General features: G+C 40.7%; 1 protein-coding gene across 16 annotated transcripts in view; it reads right to left on the bottom strand.

The window, feature by feature from the left end:
- Window positions 1-5,066: 5,066 nt before the first annotated feature.
- Window positions 5,067-17,779, bottom strand: part of LTBP1 (latent transforming growth factor beta binding protein 1) — a 201,462-nt gene continuing 188,749 nt past the window's right edge. For all 16 annotated transcript variants that reach the window (XM_038176452.2, XM_038176455.2, XM_038176453.2 and 13 more), the window contains 3 exons: window positions 10,941-11,063; window positions 7,348-7,497; window positions 5,067-6,144 (listed from right to left, as the gene is read on the bottom strand). In XM_038176452.2, the coding sequence (XP_038032380.1) occupies window positions 5,975-6,144; window positions 7,348-7,497; window positions 10,941-11,063 (443 nt within the window). In that variant the 3' untranslated portion in view covers window positions 5,067-5,974. The remainder of the gene's footprint in view (window positions 6,145-7,347; window positions 7,498-10,940; window positions 11,064-17,779) is intronic.

Here is a 17,779-nt window from a genome sequence, read left to right as displayed (position 1 = left end):
CTCGAAACTTTCCTGCCAGAGACATTCCTCGTCAAACACACATGGTGGGATTTTTCAAAAGAGTTTGGCACAGACTTTGCTCTGCTGCCACTGGAATCCATGGAGGTGCCACAGGTTTCGGTGGGAGGAAAACTAAATCAGTATGGAGTGCTTTGGAAAATTCAGCCCAGAATGGATGCTGGCAGCATGACTAGATAGGGATTGGAGGTGATGCTGAAATTGTCACGTAGAAATTTTCCATGCTGGCTAGCAGTATCCTCTCCATCCCCCTTGGTTTAGAGCTAATGGAAAGCAGCGTGTGGAGAAGCATGACCTGAGGGGAAGGGAAAGTCAGCATAGAAAGAAATAAAAATCTCCCCATTTCCTCCCTCCTGCCTGTCTTTTGTCAGGACAAAAACGCCACTGCACAACTTTTCTTCTACCTGAGGCTGGCGCTTAACTCCTCAGGAACATGCTGGTTGAAGGCAAGAAGACTCGGGTTTGTTTTCTCCAAAGCGAAAGGCACACTCCTGGCACTTGCTCAAGTATGGAAGAGGAAGGGGAAGGGGAAGTGGGGGTCATGTCCCCTCTGTCAAGCGCCCTGACTTACGCCTCAGGTCACAGCCTCTTGTCATGGAAAGCTGTAGTTCAGAAGAGACCTCTGCAGCTCCTGCAGTCTCCTGCTTGGGCAGGGCAAACTTAAAACTCTGGTGAGGTTGCGCAGCTGCTGAGGTGCAGAGGTGTCTTCCCAGCCCTGCAGCTCGAGTGGGAGAAGAGCAGAAGAGCACAAGAATGGCCTTTGCCAGCCATGGAGGTGGTTGGCCCAGGAGGCTCCAGGTTTTCTGGGTCTCCTGCTGTGAGGCCATCCCTACAGGCCAATGCAGTGGCTGTAGCTCAGCCCTTGGCATTTCCCAGAAGACTGCTGTTGCCCTCTCACAAGCTGACATCCTCCCTCGATAGGAATCATCGTCAGCAAACAGCTGGTTTTCCTCATTTGGTCACCCTTACATTTTCTGCTTCTCTTTTGGACATGTCACTTAGCTTTCCTAGGTAAATGTCAGACCTTCCAATAGAAAAAGCTACCTAAATACCACATAATGAGTTCAGACGTGAGCAGTCGCCTCTGTGACATGCAGCAATTCACCTCTTTTCTTCGCTTGAATGGCTCCTTAATAGCTCCCTTGGCCTGCTTGGTGTTAGAGTCCCCAGCAAGAACAAACCACTCTTCAAAGTGGGTGGCGTTATTAAAGAACAATGCTGCAGTCTCTTCTAGAGGCAGCAGCGGGGTTTTTAAGTTCACTGTGTACTTTGAAGGAATGTGCTGTGGTTCAGCTGCTGGCCAGGTCTGGCCCATGGCATGCTGTAATGGGGCCTGCCACCTTGCCTTCTGAGCGTGCCAGAGCCAGGAGGCCCTCTGCTGCCGTGTGGACATCACTCAGGGGGCAGCAAGGGCCCCGAAACTGGATCACTGTGAGCTAATAGCTCATGACAACCGTGTTGGAGCCCTTAGTGTTTTAGGACTTGTCTTAGGCAGGAATTTATTTATGTCAGTTGCTGCTGACCAGCTGAATATTTTCATGACTGCCAATTTTGTCTCTTGGATTCAAACGGTCTGTCCTGCTGTGACAGTGCTTTTCCCGAGGAATGTTAGTGCTCCCTTTGAATACAGTTTTAATGTTGGCTAATTTTTCACTGAATAGCATCCTGACATGAAAGTATCTATTGATATCAAATGTCTTTCTAACCCAAATGCATGTGTCACTTCGGTGCTGGGGTAGCTTTGTTCTCCTTAGCACACTCCCATTATAATGGAACCAGCAGGATTCAGTTCTACCACGTCAGCAATCCCGTAACACCGCTTTTGTAGCAAGGCTGGCTGAAAAAAGACTAATATGTATATATTTGAAAGGGTCCATATGGATGTAAAAAGTATTGGTGCCATTTGGTATAAACTGTAATCGGTTCCAGACTCTGCCGCACTCAGAAACTTGAATCACGGGATTGTATTTGGTGGTTTCTGTATTTTTAGGGTTCTCACCTAAACCACAGGTCTTGTAGCAAGTAAACGGCTATATCCGTGGTGTCCAATCCCTCATCTTAATGATGTTAAGAAAATGTTTGTTTAACTATGAATTGAAATTGTATTCTGAGCCCTGCAGCTTTTCAGGTGAAGTGACAGAACCAGCCCTGCTACACTGGGGCAAAGTAGGTGGGCTCCAAGGCCTGAGTTCAGATGGGCTGAATTTCACTTAATTCCCTCAATTGTGTTCCCTTTAAGGCATTTCTGAAAGCCTGGAGCCAGTCAACCTGAAATACTGAGCACTGGGATCTAAGTGGAATTTAGGCTGCTTTTGGCTCTCTCTTTGTATGTGCCTTAAGGCATATCGAAGGTAAGAAGAGGCAAAAGGGAGACAGAAGCATGCACAAAGTACATTGTTTGCTTATAAAGTGTCTAACAGACCAGTGTGGCTGTGATGAGGACAGGGCTGCTGAACCAGATTGTTTTCAAGCTTCAGGCTGGGTTTGGGTCAGCTGTTGCCCCTTGATTCGGGCAGGGGAGATGGGCGGTGGCAGGATCACACCAGAACCTCTTCCATGGATTGCTGGTGACAGAAACTGATAGGCCAAGAGGCCATTTAGGCTGTTTGTTTCTTTGGATCCAGAGCCATTGTGTGCATCTGCCTGAGCCTGCTGGTGGCTTTTAACCCCATGACTGTTTTCAACCACGTGTGCCTGCTGAGTGGGAGAGGTGCAAGGAGCTGGGTCTGGAGTTGGTCTGCTCAGGAGAGAGCTATGGGGAAAGGTTGTAGAAAAGCAGGCTTTGTTTTAGTGTTGTTGCTCACAGAACAGCTTGAGTTTGTCTTTTTTTTTTTTTTTTGTCTGAAATAACTAAAAGTGAGTTGGAGTGTTCATTGTCTGAGAATGGCAAACTCCCAGGGTATTCTAAACTTGTTGTTTTAAAAAGATGTTATAAATCAGCAAGGAGTCAGTCTTGTGGCTCAGAATTACACGTTCAGCACAGTGTTTGTCCCCCAGCAAAGTCTTCTAAGGGTACTGCATTTTGATTGTAATTTCCTCAGTTGTCATACTGCTGTACGCTCAGGAAAAGTGGGGACTCACTGCCATCCAAATTTGCTAGCTGGGGAGGACTGGAACAGTCCTGAGATGTGGAAAACCTCAGGCTGTGGTGCTGACTGCCATGGCAGCTTTGGGACAGCAGCTTTGGGGCATAAGCCGTGGCAGCTGTGTCATTGTTGAAGCAGAAAGAGGTCATCCAGAGGAGGGAGAGTGGGGTTGCGCTGGCTCGTCCATGAACTCTCATGACAGCTGAACACAGAACAGAGTTCCCCTTTAATTCAGGATAACAACACCTTTCATGAACTCCTTTTAGCAAGAACTTCCAACTATGAAAAAATAACCCAATGTAAAAGTACCTAGCCCTTTGCAGCACCATTCCAGAACACAGCGACGATGGGAAGCTTATAAAAGTTTGAGGAAAAGCTACAGATCTTCGGAAGCAGGTAGCTTCTCCACAGATGAAGGAGGAACTCTGTTCTCAGAAGTACAATTTTCTGCTGTCACTGTGCATTTGGGGCTTTCAGTTTCTGTAAGTTCTCCATATGATTCAGGCATTTCTTGCCTTCCTGAGGCAATGTGAATTTTCAACAAAAAAAAACCAAAACACTCCTTTTAACCAAAGGAAGGTTCTGGTGACCTTGGAGGCAGATCTGCTTAGTCTTCAGAACTACATACTGGAAGGAAAAGAATGTGCAATGTTGGTGTGGGGAGGAGATGTAACTGCAGAGTCCAAGTTCAGTTAGAATGATGATTATGCTCCCTTTCCTGTGGCTTCACCAGTGAAAGTTTTTTTCTAAAACCATAGGATAATTAACCTTAAATAGGACAACTAAGAGCCCTGCAGTTATGGAATTCCCTAGTAAGACCAGACCTTCCGTCTTTTTTCTCAATCACAGCAGGGAAGCAAGAAGTAGTTTTTTTGTTTTGTTTTGTTTTTCAATTATAGACAAGCTGTAGTGTTTGTACCTCTTACCTCTTCTGACTGAGAAGAGAGACTGGCCCTCCATCCCTCTCCTGCTTAATTTCAGAAAAGTCAAGCATGTAGAGTACCTTGCAAAAAGTCTATTCCTTGAAGATTTCTCCCACGACATTTGTATTCAGAAAATGTTCTTGCATTTTAACATACAATTGAACTTTAAATGTACAGTATCTTCACTAGTCCTTGCGTCAAATTTCAGCACATACAGAGGAGGGGCCCTGAGAAGGACACTTGCTGCCACAGTTAACAGGAACACAGGTCTTAATGAGATCTACCAAGTGCTCAGTACTTCAAAGAATACAGTTTACAGGATTTTTGGTTCTGACTGACCTAAATATTGGAAAATAGTCAGAACCAAAACAAGTATTCCTTTTTGTGTGTGTGTGTGAAATTAGAAATAAAAATTTTCAGACAATTGGACCCAATTTGACCTATTTTTTAAAGTCTCATTTTATGCTTTTCCTCTTAATGCAGGGCAGGTCTCAAAGACACAACAAAAATGTTTCATTTGGAAAATATCAAAAGGACCTGTTTCAGGATTTCCAAAGTAAACTCATTCTGGAGGAGGTCAAAGTGAAACATCTGTCAGTCTCGTAATCTCTTTCTCTCCTTCCACTGAGAAATGGAGTTTATGGGAAGGTACAGTTCATTAAGAAAAGGAAATTCGCCCCCTTTTCTTTACTATTTCTGAAAACCAGGCCATCATACTGAAGAGCATGATTCGCAGATTTAGTGGGAAACATGCCTAAACCAGGCAAGAAGAAAAATTCCATGGAATTCAACTTCCAAGTCAAACAGTTTCTGTGGGTCTGTGTTTGAAATCTTCCCCCTGGAAGCCTAAGATTAGGCATCAACTAATTCAGTTTCTGGTCTTATTAAAACAGCATGAGAAGGAAAAACCAGCCAGACAACTCTGTATAACTGTTGTAATGTAAATTAATTCTAGTACTGTAAACACCCTAGGGTTACATTCTTGTAACATAAATATCAATAAAGTTAAAAAAAAAAAAAAAAGCCTACAATTAGTAAATAGCTTTTTCTAAAAAAAGGTGATTTTATTGAGTTTTAATATACAGCTTTAATATGTTAGGGTAATCATACAAGATCTCTCTTGTGTTCAATTTACACATTACAATACAGACGTGAGCTAAAATCTTTTGTTTTAATGTACAAAAGGAATCCAATGTTGTCCACTAGCAGCTTTGAACTTGGCAAGAAAGGTTCTAGAGACTTTAAGTGCAGTAACAACCATACAGAATACAAAATGAATACAAAGACTTTTCGCCAAGGTATATAAACATTTGAAAACAAATGGTGCCTGCTCCACAGGGCAGACAACTAGCAAATTAAAAACGTCACTGACCAATGTTCCAGAGTAGGAGGAGCATTACCCTGTGTAACAGTTCTTATAAAATATCCTAAGAATATCTGTATCAAATAATTTGTACTGATCAGAAAAAAGGTCTGAAAAGAAACAGTAGGCAAGGAACTGAACAATCAAAAAATGACATAGTAATATAAAATATTTCCATCACTATTTAAATGCCAAATTAATCAAGCAATAGTAAAACAAAACAAAAAACAAAAACAAAAAAAAACAAAAACAAAACAAACAAAACAAAACAAAAACAGAAAACCAAAGCTCTTCTGTTTAAAATAACAGCACTGTTTTTGCTTATTTTCAATGATTTTTTTTTTTCTTATGAACACGCTATATACTTGATTGTTTCTTTCATACAGAGTAATGTGTCCATTTGGTCTGTCACTTCAGTGAAGCTGACATACAATCAGCCCATCACGTCTCACCTTTGACACATTTTAATGTGTTTTTCCCCTTATGTTCACTACTCTGGTGCCTTCTCTTCTCAAGTTAAATACTTTTCTTCCTTTTCTTTATACAGTGCAGAGTATATGGGCTTAGGATATGGAGATTTTCCTCTACTCCAGTTCACTGTCTAGTTCTGAGTTCAGTGGTGTGCAGTAGTTTGGCTTGTCTGAAGGTACGTACCCGGGGAGACACAAACACTTGTACGAACCTTCTGTGTTAATGCATTTGGCATTCTTGCAGAGAGACATCCTGTTGTTCAGCTCATTGCACTCATTCACATCTGCAAAAAGGGAACACCAAAACACATGTAGATAAAACTCATTTGTTTCCAGCATTGTCAGGAGTAGAACATACTGTAGGAATACACTGAATATATTCAGTTCAGATCAGGTGGAATTAGGGCAGTTCCAAAGCTGTGACAGATAAATATTTTATTGGGAAGACAAAGTTATTGTGGCAAATCAACAGTGTCTTAAAAAGCATTAAGCTGTTAGATCACCAAGTCCAAACTCCTCTTAAGCTACGAAACAAAAATTTAATAACCACTTACAGGTTTTTATCTGACGGCTTAGAAGTGGCTTATAAGAGAGGTTCTGCCAGTTCTTAGTATAATATCTTTATGAAAAAAATCAAGTATTTTAGGCTTTCTTGGTGTTGCCAACTAAACATTTATAAACAGCAAACTACCTGTACTCCATACAGCACAGCTAGGGATACCAGCTTGTTGTAGAGTCCTAAAGATTACAAGGCATGCAGGTAGCTTTCCATGATACAGCTAGGAGACTGCAGCCATGGGTTGTGAAGTGTAGTGCTAGGCAAGGCTAGTACAGACACCTTAAACTGAAATACGCACGTGCAGTCTATACAAGGCTCTACACTGAGGGATGTTGGTTGTTTTGCTTCGTCTTTGCCCTGCCACTTGCCTTCCCTGTATTTCATTATTTTAATTGCTGATATAGAATCTAGATGTTCTGGTTAGCTGTTGTGCAGATGTATTGGTTTGAAGGTGAGAGGACAGTCTGGCTTCTTCGCTAATTAAATCAGTAAGAATTAGGGGGCCAAGCCCCACCAAGTGGATATCTGAATATTTAGGTGGCCCAACTGCTCTAAAAATCTGCTCCTAAAACTACTCTTCCAATCTGGATCCAGATCCTTCCTCTCAGTTCACTAAACCCTTTCAAAAAGCTTTGCTCATGTTACAGTGTGACATTGTTGATACAAGTTTTAAGCTTCATTGCACAATGGTGTATCTGTTCATTTCTAGGTTCTCAGCTGAACGGAGCTGTAATGCACTGAGGAACATCACCATAGTTATTTCTGCAACAATATTTACTAGCCTTTGCAATAAATCAGATATAAATTTGGCAACTGTAATAGGATTCAGGTCATCATCTGTAACCTCTTTTTTTTTAGCCCCTCCTTAAGCCAAGTGGCTAAACTGACAGGCTAGCAGAAGAGTAAGAAGTAAACACGTCGTCCTCACCAACACAAGTCATTTTGGCCATGTCCAGGTGATAACCATCAAAGCAGTCACAGGTGTAGCCTTCCTGGACTCTTACACATCGGCCATTTTCACATCCATTTAGAATACCACATTCCTCTGCTTGTAACTCCTCAAAGCTGTTCAGGAAACCTGAGTGAAGAAAGAATTACAAACAAATAAGTTACAAGGGTTGCTGAATATATATACCCAAATGTATAGCGAGACCCGGAAATTCTCTCAGAGGTTTACTGAAATGTGGCTTTGCAGAACGTAGGTCAACTTTAGCAGATCTGCACCATCTGGAGTTTTAAATACACTAGAAAAGAGCTGAGATATATTTCAAGGTGAAAACTGTCTAACTTTGTGAACTCTACATTTTTGTGTTAAAAATGTGATTTTTTTTTTTTAATAAATTACACTGCACAGTTTGCATTTTTTTAAAAGAATAAATCTGTTTTTTCTAAACAGCACATTTTATTGTAATTTTTAAGCATATCAACCTTTATGTAAAAAAAGGGTAAACAGCAGTAGTGCTATTTGGGGCAAAAGTATTTTAAAATGATATTCTACAAAAGTGAGATGCCTGTATATGGGGGAAGAGATACACTCTGATTTATCTACAAGAAATACATTTTAAAAAATTCAGTCTCAACTGCTTTATGGAAAGTAAGAAGAAATTAGATACTGCTATACTATTGTGGGCTTGGTTAATAACCCTTTGGCTGGTACTTCACTCATTAGTGCCAGTACAAACACTTATAATTTACTGATCGTTCCATGTCATAATTCTCAGTAGTGATTATTCAAAGGCTCCCCATTTTATTACTTATTTGACAGTTCTGGATTTGTGTATAAAGAGGGATATGTATTTAAAAATTATGTGACATTTTTACACATTCAGAGAATATCTGTAGGACTGAATTGCTCCTCTTAGTTCTGCACAAGTTTTTCAGCTAGCTTCCCAGCCACTGAGCAGTGATGTAACAGGACTGCAGATGGCAGCCCATCACATCCAAAAGACTTTTGAGGAAGGAGTGCAGAGCCCTTGAGAGTCTGTTGGTTTACCAGCATAATGAATACATAGCATATAAGTGGAGGGGAAATTGGAGCTGGAGTAGAATTGAGTAGGATACATCTCCCCATCTGCCCCATAACATATGACTAATGCAGTAATTCCACAATCAAATCATTGTCTTATCTAAAATGTGTTTACCTATTTATATGTTACAATTGCAAAGCTACCTAGGAATATAAATTTTTCCCTTTCCCTTTGCTTGCTCTCCTGTCTTTTTATATTTCCTCTGCCCTGTCACCCTGTCTTTCGTTAGTCCCTCTTTCCTCTTTCTTTGCTGTTCCTACCCTGCCCTTTCTGTATCATCCTCTGTTTAACTTCCATACAGTTGTATCCACTACCCCACCTTCTTTGGCTACATAACTTGTCATCCAGCCCGGACTTGCTCTACCATGGTGGGGCTTAAGTGATGTACTTAATAAATTCTGGAGACACTGAGCAGATATGTGACATAAGAAGCACTTGCTGACTTAAGCCACATCTCAAGAATGTGTACAATACATAGCATGTATACAAGTGCACATTTAGTGGGAAACATTACAATCTTTTCCATGACAATCTGTCATGATTGACATCCTGATAATCTGGTCAACAATTGCATTTCATTGCAGTAGTACTGAGGGTGTTGACCAGATTGTCAGGATGTATGGTTACAGAGTAGTAAGAAATTTGTCCATTTTTCATTATGTTTTCAGTCCTCTAATAGAGCTTGCAGAGGACCCTCATGAGGGTCCCTTAAAGCAAAGAGCTTTGCTAATTTAAAAAACAAACTGCCAAGAAAGGGAAAGGTCCCCCCAATACCTATTTTACATATACAGTATATGTACATATATATATGCATGTACATAGACGTATCTGAAATATCTATTTCATAGAGCAAGTTCTAGTTGCACAAAAGTTTTTCTTCAAAAAAGCTGGATGGGGTACATGTTGCAATTCTAATAATGCGTATTTGGTTCTGTAGAAATTGATTGCACGCAGCTGACAAATACATTGACATGCACGGCCCTCTCATGGGTTGGGCAAGTATTGTCATATTCCTCATACAGACTGCAGCAGGATCATGGCCATGAAGTCTTTGATGATAAATACATGATCAAATTGTATCTGTCGGGTAACATGCCTCTGATGAGAACAATCACACAGCTATGTGTTTGGGAGTTTCTTATGCATTTACTCGCCACCATGTCTGGTTCAGTGATAGGATGGGAGCAAGAGATGTGAGCTCCTATCTCCTTAGCACAGAAGACTCAACTGTGGATTCAAAACTGTATTATTTTACTGTATCTATTCACCACTGCTTATAACTTACTTGTAAATAACTTGTTTACCACTCAGTGTATTATCTGTCACATTGGTTACCCAGTCATCTATCTGGGCTTTTCATTATGCTTGGTAATTTTCACCCGTGTGACATTTTAATTAGATATCAACACTCAGGGCTGTTTAATTAATATCATCTGGATATAAAGCAATAAGGCATTTTACAATTCTGTGTAGAGCTGAAAGGTCATTTAGATGCCGAACAGAAATGAGCTCATTATTATGACCTGTATAGCTTTGTATAAAGGTGCAATGTGCACAAGAAATGCTTGTCACTCTTCCAGTAGTGTGCCATAATCCTCCTCCTGTTTTGATCTCGTACCTTTACTTTGTAAGTATCTCCTTGTACAGGAGAAGCCCTTTGGGAAAGATTGTAGTGGTAACTTGTCGGGCACATGTGTAAAGCACTGGAAGTTACCAGTTCCTTCTGATACCCCCACTTTTCTTCTCTGAAGCTGTGATGGAATAAGTTGGATGTGCACAGCGTGACTGATTTTGAAGAAGATACTGAGATTTGCAAGGATTCCTCTCCCTCGAGCCTCAACAGTGAGCTGGGCTGGATCCATAAGAACCCTGATATTCCTGAAGAACACCTGAGATGCTGTACACGACTCCCACACCATTGGCAGACCCTTCCAGCCTGTAGACTATATACACGCATACTCTCCAGTCATACTTTGTTCTGTAGTTTCTCTGCTGAGCGAGAACAACTTGCATACTCTCTATTTCTCCCATATAAATTCTGCTGGAAAATCATGGAAAACTGGCACAGAGATGGAGGGAGTTTTTTTTTTCCTTTTTTTTTTCTTCCCCTTTTTGTTTTTGTCTGTTCAACTTAATGTACTCCAAAGAAATCTGTCCCATGCTCCAACGGAAAATTAATTTGTGAGAAGGAAAACTGGCAATCCTTTTGACCTTCAGCTGTAAATCTGTTGGTAAATATAAATTTAGTACACTTGGCACAAACTATTCCACTGTATTAAAAATTAACGTTGTACTCCGAGCCCAACTGGACTCTTATACAACACTGGCTCTTGAACCAGAACACCTGACCGAAAGCTAATGTCATAGGAATAACTAAAACATAAATAGGCCACATTACTCAGAAGCAAACAGAAGAATGAAGCCAGCTACAGGGAAATAATCCAAGTTACAACCCTCAATTCAAGTATTTTACATAACAGAGAAACTTGCTTACGGTCTTCAACAAAGTATGGATTAGTTTCTGGAGTGTAGTGCTCCTCGAAGTCAACCAAAGCATCTTGTCCATATGGACGTCGAGATCCTGGAACAGGAATGTTGCACAGCTGGGCATAATCCTCTGAGGGGAGAAAGAAAATAGGATATAAAACTAATCACACTTGTAACACAGGCTGCATTGCATTAGTCCCAGTGTGTTGTGGCTCGTATTAGCTGGAAATAAACTTATCTTCCTAGAAACACCATAAATCTGCAATTTCCACAAAGCAGTCTCTCTTCAAGAAGGATGTCATTAAAATGTAACGAGCCAAATACAGACTATTAAGTCATAATAGGGATAACACCAGGGATAGATTTGAGTCAATAACCGTACCAAAAGTTATGGGTCATGTTCTTCTGGTCTGCTCTTGCCTTGAGCAGAGGGATGCCGTGTATCCCACCGCCAGTGCACCCCTGCCCAAGGCTAGCTGCAGTTACAGCCCTCACTGGTATAATAAAAGCTCCCCCAGACCATAGTGGGTGCTGGCAGAAGCCACCCTAAAGGAAGCAAACTGGAGCAGGTGGGGCCGTATTTCTGGCACAGCCAGCCAACCTGAAGAAATCACAGAATAAAACCCCTTCCAAAACAGCACACGCTCCTCTGCAAACTGTTTCTTCAAACCGCAGGCTTAAGTGTTAATGCTGTTGAAAGTCTCCTTGGCTGCAAACCCGTCAAGGCAAGGGGAAAAGCACAGATGAAATAGTTACTCTCTGATTTTCTGCCTCTCCCCTATAGCTCTAGACTACTCAAGTTAAAACGTACCAAACTCTTTGCTCGAGGTGTCAGAGCCCATGTCTGAAATGTTGGTGTACAGAGCTTGATTTTTTTTTTAAATCCATTACCATTTACTAAAGAATATACAAGGCAATTTATCTGAAAATAGAAACTTTATGAAAATACAGCAATCCAGGTGCTTCTTTACACTTGCTACAGACTACTTAGCATCTGATTCTGTGAAGACTGCCTGGTGTTCTGAGAATCAGGCAGAGCAAGGACGGGAAAGAAAACCACCAAAAGAGAGAGAGGAAAAAAAGCCCTAAGCAGATACAAAATCCAAGAATTGCAGATGGTTACAGAGCCAGAAACCTCATGCTGTGTTGAACTGTCCCAGACAGCAAATAGTCGGATAAATCCAGACTGCCTCTAGACAGTCCAGAGGACAGCCCCACTTGCTGCCCAGTATTGTTTTTTTGTTTTCACAGGTTGTACGTATCTCCTTCACCTGGGATGGTTTCATTTTGTACCAAAAAGAATGAGGTGCTCAAAAAGTCTGTTTGAATTCTGTGGCCAACAACCTGGCTCTTTTGAGAGCAAGACCCTGTGCTCTAAGGGCAAAGCTTGTCTGCATTTTGCAAAACTGTCACGGGTGCCTGTCCAAGTCTGCAAAATGAACTTGCCACAGAACTTAGAAATCCTTGTACATCTCACCACCTTCTGCTCCAAGTGCAAAGTGATTTCCTCTGTTTTGCCCCTCCAGAATATATTTATACACTATCTAGACAACCCTCCCTTCTTCCTGGTGAAAAAGGACACTGCAAACAGAGACGCTCAAATGAAACAAAGCCATCATCAGAAAATAACTTATAACACATATTACCTACCTCCCTTAATGCATAGCTTCCCACCGTATGATCACAAACAGTTCTAGCAGCTGTCTAATAGCACCAGCAGCACCGGTATTTTTACATCCTCTCATCTGATCCCAAATCACATCCGTATATGAGGACAGCTAGGTTACCATCTCAGACTGACCCTTCCATTGTTTTGTGTTGAGCTACTTAGAGCGCTCAGGAATTTTGACACGCACACAGTCAAAAGCTGTGCAGAAGTGTAAAAGTACATTCTCACAGATGCACTACTACAAAATATTAATTCAACTGGCTTGTGTGAAAGAAATGACCAAACAAAACCAGTCAGCAAACAGCAAGAGGACAAGGCAAGTGGGTCTGAGGGATCGCTACTTCTTCCAGGTGAACATGACCTCACGGAAAGGATTGCACAGAACCTGGAAACTGGCTTTTCAGATTACTCTCTGCTTGATTTGCTCTTCATAAAAACAATAGTGGAAATTTTCCTCCTGAAGGAAGCAGTCCGAGAACATCTGAAAATCTATAGTGCTGGAGATCTCGTGTACATGACAGTAGGATAATTTGAAGATTGTGCAAGACTGTTTTATCTTGTGTGTTTGCCCATGGAATGTTGTTTATTATCTAAAGAAGAATAAAGAAATGTTGACAAAAGAAGCTTGTTTCCTGCCACACCAGTCCTTTGCCAGTCACATTCTGAATGTCTGCATTTTTAGGTCTCATTATAAGTAAATTAGTGGCTACAAAACGATGAAGAGCTGTTTTAGCGCATGCTGTAAACTTTGTATTTGTTGTAACTGTAATAGTCTGTTAACCTCTTGGAGCCTGTTATACTTAATTAACTATTTGTTAATGCAATCTGATCCTTTAATAAATTATACATTATCCGTACATGTAGCTTTCATACAGAAAGTCACTTTACAATGTATATGCCTATACTACCTATTTATAATTTATGTGCTTGTTTTGATACATACTGTGATGATTTTGAAGTTATAATAGTCTTTGAATACACTATGTTCTTTTTAGTTGTGTATGTAGTGCAAACTCTCTCTCTTGTCTTTTATAATGCCTTGGTTCAGCTCCTAGGTGCTCAGGAGATAAACCCATGGAGAGCAACAGCAGCAATCATGAGCAGAAGAAATTCAGGACCAATAACAACAATCTCTCTCTCTCTCTTTTTTTTTTTTTTTTTTTTTTTCCAGCAAAGAAAAGGGTGGGCAGAGAGGAGAGTACAAAGACTGAAACGCATTAGGAGGGACGCATTCTGGAAAAATCATGAGAACCAGTGTTTTGAACTAAGGTCAGCTAGAGACTTGGATGCTGGTAAAAACAAACCCATTAGATTCCCCCTCTGGATGATAGAACAAGTTATGGCAAAACAGATGTGTACATATAATTTTTGTTGTTTTAAACTTTTACCCTTGCTGTGCTATGTTCTTACAGCTCAAAATAAAAATAGTACATTTTGGGTCACTGCGCTACACTGGTCACAGTTTTCCAGGGAAGAGAATTAAATGAACAGAGTACTGGATTCATGGGTAAAAGCCCAAATAGTGCATGGAAAGTTGCAGCAAGTATACAAATGACAGAGCAGCCCAACGCTGCCCTAGGGAGATGACAAGAGGAGATGTGCATCAAGAAGGCAGTAAGGGGACAGCGAGCAAGTAAAAAGCTGTATCTACCCCTGAATGACAAAAACATTTGAGCTGCCACAGAAATTAATGTTGACTTTCAAAATAGCCTTTCATGTAAAATAATAAAGTGTCTTCTGTAATGACAGTCAATGGTATAACTTTTCTAACAGGGATTCATTTTCTCTGCTAGCGCATCTTTGGGCTGTGATCAGTAATAATACAACTGCAGTTATAGAGGAAGAAGGGCTGTTTTTAATATGATTTAGTCTATGTTACCCCATGTGTTTCGGTGTTTTTCTCGTAACTTGCAAATGAAGCACTGAGATAGTTTATTGCATAATTTAGGACAGTTATTATAAAAGGAAGCTGATGTAGGCTTCCAAAAATGTAAAGGACATTTTCTAAGGCAGATGTGTACGCATAAAACAAGTGTGTTATGGGATTACAGCTAGATGCACATGCGTACTGGCACAGATGTTAGCCATAATTGGTGGTGAAAGCTAGGCTGATGAGACGACAAAACATAAATTGGAAGGATTGACCGCTTTTAGGTGCTTATTAGCACAAGTGCAGCCGTGCAAATATGCATCTCATTTGTATATTGTTGTAACTGCACAGGCCTGTGTGGCCCTTATTCTCACCTGGAGGCCTAAAAATTCTAAACTCTCTATTTGGAAAACATATTCGGCATTTCATGCATCTGCAATGAAATATTACACTAAAAAAGCTTTTTTCTGACAAAACCATGAAACAAATGCACCACAGCCAATCCTCCCTCCTGCCTATAAAGCAAGCTTTATTTCTGTTCCAGCTCCTCAGAACTGTCACCATCACACATACAAAAAAGGAGCCAAGGCTATCAACACCGTGGCAGTTCCTTCAAATTATTTAAAAATGCAACAGTTTTGCTATGTAAGAAATCACCGGAGAGACAGACAAAGCCAAGAAAGCATTTATTACATGTAATATATGTCCCTTCCCAATCAGAGGTTCTGGACATCAGTCTGAATAGGCTGAGTTTCTGCTCTCTCAGGAGATTGCATCATCTGTGAACCACAGCTGAAATATTTCTGCTCTACATTTAGACTGTGCTGTTTGATAATTTAGATAATTTCATCAATATCCTTCATAAAATATGATGAGGTTCGTAGTGGACAGCATTTGTACATATACTACAACTCTTGGGACTCAAAAAAAAAAAAAAAAAAAAAAAAGGGAAAGGTACCAGTCTTACAGGACTTTTTCATGAGAAAGGATGGATATTCATGTCTTTGAATGGAGAAACTCTAAATGAAATTGCTGAGGAAAGCTCACAATGGATATAAAATTCTTGTTAAAAGTGGAGGAGGTACCAACCTGATTATTTTAAAACCTTTGGGAAGTCACCTTATGTTCTTCAACTGAAGCTGCTCAAATTTCCTAAAACAAGTTTTTCTCCTATTGCTTGTGGGAGATGGTTAAAAGTTGTAGTAAGAGTCAAGCTGTTTCTTCCATGGCTTTGCAAATGGCTTTCTGACTCCTTGCTGACTCAAATGTGTGCTTGGAATGTGAGGTTCCATGAGAAAAACCCTTCCAAAGCTATTCTGTGTATCCCTGCTAGACCTCAGAAAAAGCATCAAAAATCATCAACGGAAATGAAAGCAGCCAAAAATCTGCACAACTGAGTATAAGACTTTAAATATTCAAGACCCGATCGCTGTTATTTCTGTGCCCAAAAGGTAATTCATTTGTCCAGGATCCTTACCAGAAAGGAAGCAGGCACAATGCCATCCTAAATGGAAAGATGAACAATGGTCTCCAGAAATCAGCTCAGTGCCTCCCTGCTGATCTTTACCATCGTGAAAGAGTACAGATGGAAACTCATCATTTACACACATCAGTTTTCCCTGTACTTCAAGATCTTCATGAGTGACATTAGCCAGAACTCAGAGGGAACAACATGTTCTCATAATATGGAAGCTCAGCCCAGAACTAACTCACTGTTTACAAAGGATACACAAAATTCCATGCAACAAGAATGCAACCCAAACAATCTGTTCCGCCAGAAGGGGGTAAAGTTCAACCACCACATGTAGACACCTCCAAGGGTCTGCACCTGAGTTCATCATCCAGTGCTCCTTCTTAGCCCACTGAAAGACACAACTATGTCTAGACTCTATTTCACCCTTAAGTAGATGTCTACAATAGGTCAGAGGAATCTAACCCTCAGGGTGCCTATTTCTCTTCTCTGATGGAAGAGAAAACTGGTACGGCCAACACACACGCAGGTTTCTGTATAAAGAAAATGTGAAATTGGCCAGGAGAAATCCTACATTATGTAGCAACCCAGACAATTCACATTATCCCCTACCCTCAGTAGTACTCCTGGTCTGGGCTCTGCAAATGCTAGGGTAGAGATAAAGAGAAACTTTTAAGTGCAGCATGAATATGCAGCAGTTCATTCTGTAATTCTTCATTACAGAAAACATAGAATCAGAGAATAGTTTGCGTTGGAAGGGACCTTAAAGATAATCTAGTTCCAACCCTCCCGCCATGGCCACGGATACTTTAAACCAGGAAGGTATCATCTCTTGTAACATCTACTGACTGGAGTTGTACTGCTGTCATTTCTGCAGATCATCTAAACATAAAATGTTTATAAAAATCATTTTAAATAAAAACATGCAACCACAAACTACTAGACCTTAAAACTTAGAGTGAAATGTATGTATAAGACTGAAACTGAACAGTGGTATCCTCTACAGTTGCTCGAGAATGTCTCCATTACATTACTTTAGTAGTCAGACCACGAAGTTCTTAGTTATAGATGCAGTAGTATATCCTCATCCTCACTAAATAGCTATTCAAATGTCTGTAAGAAATGCAGAACCCAAGTCCTACCACTTTTTTTCCATATCAGAACTTTTCCTGGCAGCTACCTATAGGGTGGGAAGATGACATCATCCCCCTTAACAGACTGGTATATCTTTAGTTCACGGGCAGTAGTTCCACTTCTTTGCATCCTACGGGATCTACTGAAACAAAGGTGGTACTACATCACAAAAACAAACTCCAAGACAGGTTCCTGAAGATCATTTTACAAATATAAAAACAGACAGTCTCCATAAATTAAACACGGACCCTGGCACACTACCTTACTCAACATTTGCTAACTCTCACTTGTATCTTCCTCCCTTCAAATTTACTGTACCATGAAGCAATAAACCTTGTGTAAAATCCATTCCTCTAAGGGTGTTGCAGGAGCTTCAGGAGACTCAGAAGGTATTTAACGCAGGTGTTACATGTTCAGGTTAACATGAGATGTGTATGGCCTAATTCTAGATTCCATATTTTTTCAGTCTTGGCCCATTGCTCTTTTGGCATGGATATTTTGACTCAGCTGCTAAACCCATTGGAGTCTGTCCTGTTGCCAGTTACTAGAGCATGGGCTCCATATGGAGACTATTGGGTCTCACAACACTAACAGTAGATTGAACAAGGAAGCAGAACTTCTGAAGGCAGGTTGGCCAACGGGATTTTTTTTGAGGATGGTTGCAATGAAGAAAGGATGCTTTGCTTTCGTTATCTAGAACAA

Source organism: Anas platyrhynchos, chromosome 3 (genome assembly GCF_047663525.1).
Source record: "Anas platyrhynchos isolate ZD024472 breed Pekin duck chromosome 3, IASCAAS_PekinDuck_T2T, whole genome shotgun sequence".
In the NCBI taxonomy this organism is placed as follows: Eukaryota; Metazoa; Chordata; class Aves; order Anseriformes; family Anatidae; genus Anas; species Anas platyrhynchos.
Note: the sequence above shows the minus strand (reverse complement) of the source record. Positions and strands in the feature narration are given on the sequence as shown.